Here is a 4,917-nt window from a genome sequence, read left to right as displayed (position 1 = left end):
ATGGGAGAGTCAAGGGAAGACCTAAACAAGAAGTTGGAGTTATGGAGAGAAGCTCTAGAAGTGAGGTAAGCATCAAAGTGGTCCCTGAAGTTATCCTCGAGGCTCAAAGTAATCCCTGAAGTTAAAAATTTGTCTAGATCGTCCCTGAAGTTGATCTCCGATACTCATAGTGGTCCTTCCGGTGAATTTCGTCCAGCTGGCGCAACCGGAAAGCTGACCTGACGTCGTTGGTGACACGTTAGCAGCCCAACGGCTAGCTGACGTGGCGCAGTAAACATTTTGGACTCAATTTGGTCCCTAATTTTAGGTTAAATAATTTTATCACTTTTTTAATCCAACCCGTGTTTGCGCTGTATATTACGTATTCTGATATGAGAAATATTAGTCTATCATATCACGAGTCTGAGTCCAATGGATAATACTATTGTTCTCTTCACACTAAGCTTTCTTCTTGTATCTTCAAATGGCATCATGTCACAGCAGAATTATTCAGGAAACTCAGTACTAAGTTGCAGCAACAACGACGCAGAGGGTCCTTCTTCAGATTTCCTATACACCTGCAATGGATTCCAAAAATCTTGCTTAACCTTTCTCATATTCAAATCCCAAACTCCTCACAACACCATTGCCACAATCTCCAACCTCACTTCCTCAAACCCAGAGGACCTTGCAAGGTTCAACAACGCCACTCATTCCACACTGTTCCGAACCGGCAAAGAAGTCATTGTCCCTCTCAATTGTTTTTGTCCAACCAGAGAACATGATGATGATTATGATGAGTACTATCAAGCCCAAACCACATACGTTCTGCCAAAAGATCCAACATATTTTATAACAGCAACTGATACCTTTCAGGGATTAACCACGTGCGATTCTCTCCAGCGTTACAATCCTTATGGGGTTCTTGATTTGCATCCTGGCATGGTGTTGCACGTGCCCCTCAGATGTGCTTGTCCGACGGCGCGTCAAGCCGGTAGCGGCACCAAGTCTTTGCTGACCTACTCGGTTAATTGGGGTGATAACGTCTCTAATATCGCAACACGGTTCCATGTCAACGCAAGTAGTATGGTTGATGCCAATGGTTTATCCTCAGAAAATGAAATGCTCTATCCATTCACAATTGTCCTGATTCTATTAACAAGTGAACCCAACAGCACAATAACCAAAGTTCAAAATGGTCAACCACCTTCTCCAACTACTCTTTACACTGTAAGAAAGGATAAGACAAAGACAAAAAGAAAAAGAATCATAGTTGCTCTTACTTCCTCTGCAAGCTTCTTGTTTTTTCTGTTTGTCGTTTTATCTCTCGTGTTTGTGCGTAGAAAGAGATTAGAAATTTTCTTCAGGGGAGATAGAAGAGGCAGAACAAAGCAAGTGTTTTCAGAACAAATACGTGAAGGGTTAGCAAGCATTGAGCTTCTTTCCAAAGTGTACAAGTTTGATGAAATTAAAGAAGCACATGAGAATTTCAGTGCAAGCAACAGAACCAAAGGCTCTGTCTACCCTGGGGTATTTGGTAAGGAGAGGGAAACCATGGCGATCAAGAAGATGAATTTCGGTGCCTCTAAGGAAGTGAATTTGTTAGGAAGGATCAATCAATTCAACCTGATAAAGCTGGAAGGTTACTGGGAAAAAGATGGATCCTTCTATCTTGTTTTTGAGTACATGGAAAATGGTTGTTGAGAGAATGGCTTGGGAGAAGAAATAGAACCCTAGAACACCAATGTTGGAGAAAGAGGATTCAGATTGCTGTGGATATTGCAAATGGACTTTGAGTATCTTCATAACTTCACAGATCCTTGCTATGTTCACAAGGCCATAAACACTGACAATATATTGTTAAATAAAGATCTAAGGGCCAAGATAGCGAATTTCACTTTGGCTAAAGAATCAGATAGAGAAGTAACAAGCTCTTGTTCTTATTACACATCACATGTTGTGGGAACTAGGGGTTATATGGCTCCAGAGTATCTTGATTCAGGGAGAGTCACATCGAAGATGGACGTGTATGCGTTCGGAGTGGTGCTGTTGGAATTGATCACTGGCAAAGATTCTATTATTGTGCAGGATGATGGAAGTGAGACGATGCTTTCATCAATCATATTGAATCTCATTGACAAAGATGATGCAGAAGAGAAACTCGATTTGTTCATTAATCCTAGTCTCGTGGGAAATAGTGAGAAGGTCTGTGCAATTCAGCTAGTTAAGCTAAGCCTAGCATGCTTGGTTGAAGAACCTTCAAGGAGACCAAACATGGCAGAAGTGGTCTTGAGTTTTCTTAGAATATATACAGAAATTGAGACAAGAACGTCACCCTGCCGCATCAATGACAGTGGAAGCACGGAGAGGTTAAATCGTATAGAGTGTGACGGAGAAATGAAGAGTGAAGAGTGTGACGGAGAGTAGAGGAGAACAGCGTGTGCGATGGAGAAGAAAGGAGAAGAGATTCAATTGGGGGTTAGGGTTTTTAACCTAAAATTAGGGACCAAATTGAGTCCAAAATGTTTATTGCGCCATGTCAGCTAGCCGTTGGGCTGCTAACGTGTCACCAACGCCGCCAGGTCAGCTTTCCGGTTACGCCAACTGGACGAAATTCACCGGAAGGACCACTATGAGTACCGGAGATCAACTTCAGAGACGATCTAGACAAATTTTTAACTTCAGGGATTACTTTGAGCCTCGAGGATAACTTCAGGGACCACTTTGATGCTTACCTCCTCTAGAAGTATATGGTCTGCGCATAAGCCGTAGTAAGACGGAATATATGGAATGTAAATTCAGTTTGAGAAGGGAAAACCCCAATATAGAGGTGAAGATTGGAGAAAACATCCTACAAAAAGTTAAAAGTTTTAAGTATCTTGGGTGCATCATACAGGATAATGGAGAGATTGAACAGGATGTAAATCATAGGATCCAAGCAGGTTGGTCAAAATGGCGGAGTGCATCTGGTTTTATATGCGACAAAAAAGTGCCTTTAAAACTTAAAGGTAAATTCTATCGCACCGCTATAAGACCGGCTATGTTGTATGGTACGGAGTGTTGGGCGGCTAAAGGGGAGCACGAACATAAGCTGAGTGTGACAGAGATGAAGATGTTGAGATGAATGAGTGGTCATACGCGATTGGATAAAATAAAGAATGAAGATATAAGGGAGAGAGTTGGAGTAGCACCCATTGTGGAAAAGATGGTTGAATCGCGTCTCAGGTGGTTTGGACATGTGAGAAGAAGACCGATAGAACATCCAGTCAGGAGGGTGGATGAGATGAAAGATGGACAAAGGGCGTAAGACAGAGGAAGACCTAAGAAGACCATCCATGAGGTGGTCAAACGAGATCTACATGTAAACGGTCTCTCTGTAGACATGATACATGACAGAGCACAATAACGTCGTTTGATTCATGTAGCCGACCCCACTTAGTGGGACAAGGCTTTGTTGTTATTGTTGTAACGTAATTTATTCTTATTTCTCAATTTTGTCATCATCACCATTGTTCAATTATATTCCCTTGTATATTTTGTACCAGTGTTCATAACTTTATGTGATTTTCCTTGAACTCTCACAGTTTTTAAATAATAATGTATAGATTATTATTTAGAGACTTATTGTTTAATACAAAATTCTCTAAAAACCATTTTAACAAGTTTATCCTAAAAGCACTACTTCTCTAATATATTTGAGAAAAACTATCATGAATCTTGAGTAATTGTAACTACTTATATTTATTTATACTAGTTTACAGTATATTAGAAATAACTACTATATATATGTATAGTGTTAATTAATTACCCCTAAAATAAATATATATTTAATATATTTTAAGATAATAGAACAACAGTTTCTCCTCCATATTGTCACTCACATGGAATTATGAACCCACCTGAGGTACTGCTGGCACACGATCGCATTTTCCATAACATACCTAAATTCACAACAACTTTCACACTTGCTTCTGTCATATCATCATCCCATACCGAAATTCTTAATTGATTTTGTGCCAACCGAGTAATATAAGAATTTATTTGATGTTTTGTGTTTTAAAACTAATAAATTATTTGATGAAGGGTATAAATGTAATCGGAGATCGGAAAAATAAAGGGCGCCAGGTTTTGAATGTTTCAAAGTCAACAAGGAACCCAGGTGAGAACTAGGGATGCAAATTCGTTCGACTTTAATTAAATTAGGACTTTATCTTAATATATTATTGGGTGTATTTCATTTAGATATTCAAATTTGATTCTAAAGTAATTTAAAATAAATTAGATTGAATTAATTCGATTTTATATATATATATATATATATATATAATTAGTATATTTAATTTTATAAATTTTATATAATAAATTAATATAATATTATCTTTAAAAAATAAATTTAATAAATATTATATATTATTTATACTAAAACAAATCATTTTAAAATATAATATTATATAATATAAAAATATTAATTCAACATTCAATAGCTATTTTTTTTTCTCATATAACGTTTTTGTTTAGTTATAACTTATAAAACATGACTCCCGATCAAATTGAATATACTTAACTATAACTGAAACTCAATCCAAAAGTTATATTGAGGAAATATATATAACAAATTCAAACTTGGTAAAACAAATCTATGACCCACGTGTGGGTCCCGACACATAAAACATGTGTATCTTCAAACGGAAGACACGTGTTGACTTAGGACTCAACAATTGACAGCTGGATTTGCCTGCCGGCTGGCAACTTTGTCTTATTCTTACCCTCTCATTTATATACGTGGCTTGCAATGCCACCTAAGATTCTCTCCACCTCTCTATTCATTCAACTTGGATAACAAACAAATAAGAAATAAATTAAAAAGATCAAATAAGCTTTTGTTATTTCTTTCATTTTTTTTTATAAAATAAAATTTTTATATTCCAGTTTCTGTCA

General features: G+C 37.2%; 2 protein-coding genes across 2 annotated transcripts; both read left to right on the top strand.

The window, feature by feature from the left end:
- On the top strand, positions 412–1,683 carry LOC107641252 (lysM domain receptor-like kinase 4). Its single transcript, XM_016344750.1, has one exon. It carries the CDS (start codon positions 412–414, stop codon positions 1,681–1,683), a length of 1,272 nt encoding a protein of 423 aa, XP_016200236.1.
- LOC107641251 (protein LYK5-like) lies at positions 1,765–2,406 on the top strand. Its single transcript, XM_016344749.1, has one exon. The coding sequence runs from the start codon at positions 1,765–1,767 to the stop codon at positions 2,404–2,406; it is 642 nt and encodes a 213-aa protein (XP_016200235.1).

Source organism: Arachis ipaensis, chromosome B05 (assembly GCF_000816755.2).
Source record: "Arachis ipaensis cultivar K30076 chromosome B05, Araip1.1, whole genome shotgun sequence".
Lineage (NCBI taxonomy): Eukaryota > Viridiplantae > Streptophyta > Magnoliopsida > Fabales > Fabaceae > Arachis > Arachis ipaensis.
This window is presented reverse-complemented; position numbering and strand designations above follow the sequence as displayed.

Bases quoted from the DNA above. Each gene is read 5' to 3' on its own strand.
- LOC107641252 (XM_016344750.1), top strand. From the start codon at position 412: ATGGATAATACTATTGTTCTCTTCACACTAAGCTTTCTTCTTGTATCT.
- LOC107641251 (XM_016344749.1), top strand. From the start codon at position 1,765: ATGGACTTTGAGTATCTTCATAACTTCACAGATCCTTGCTATGTTCAC.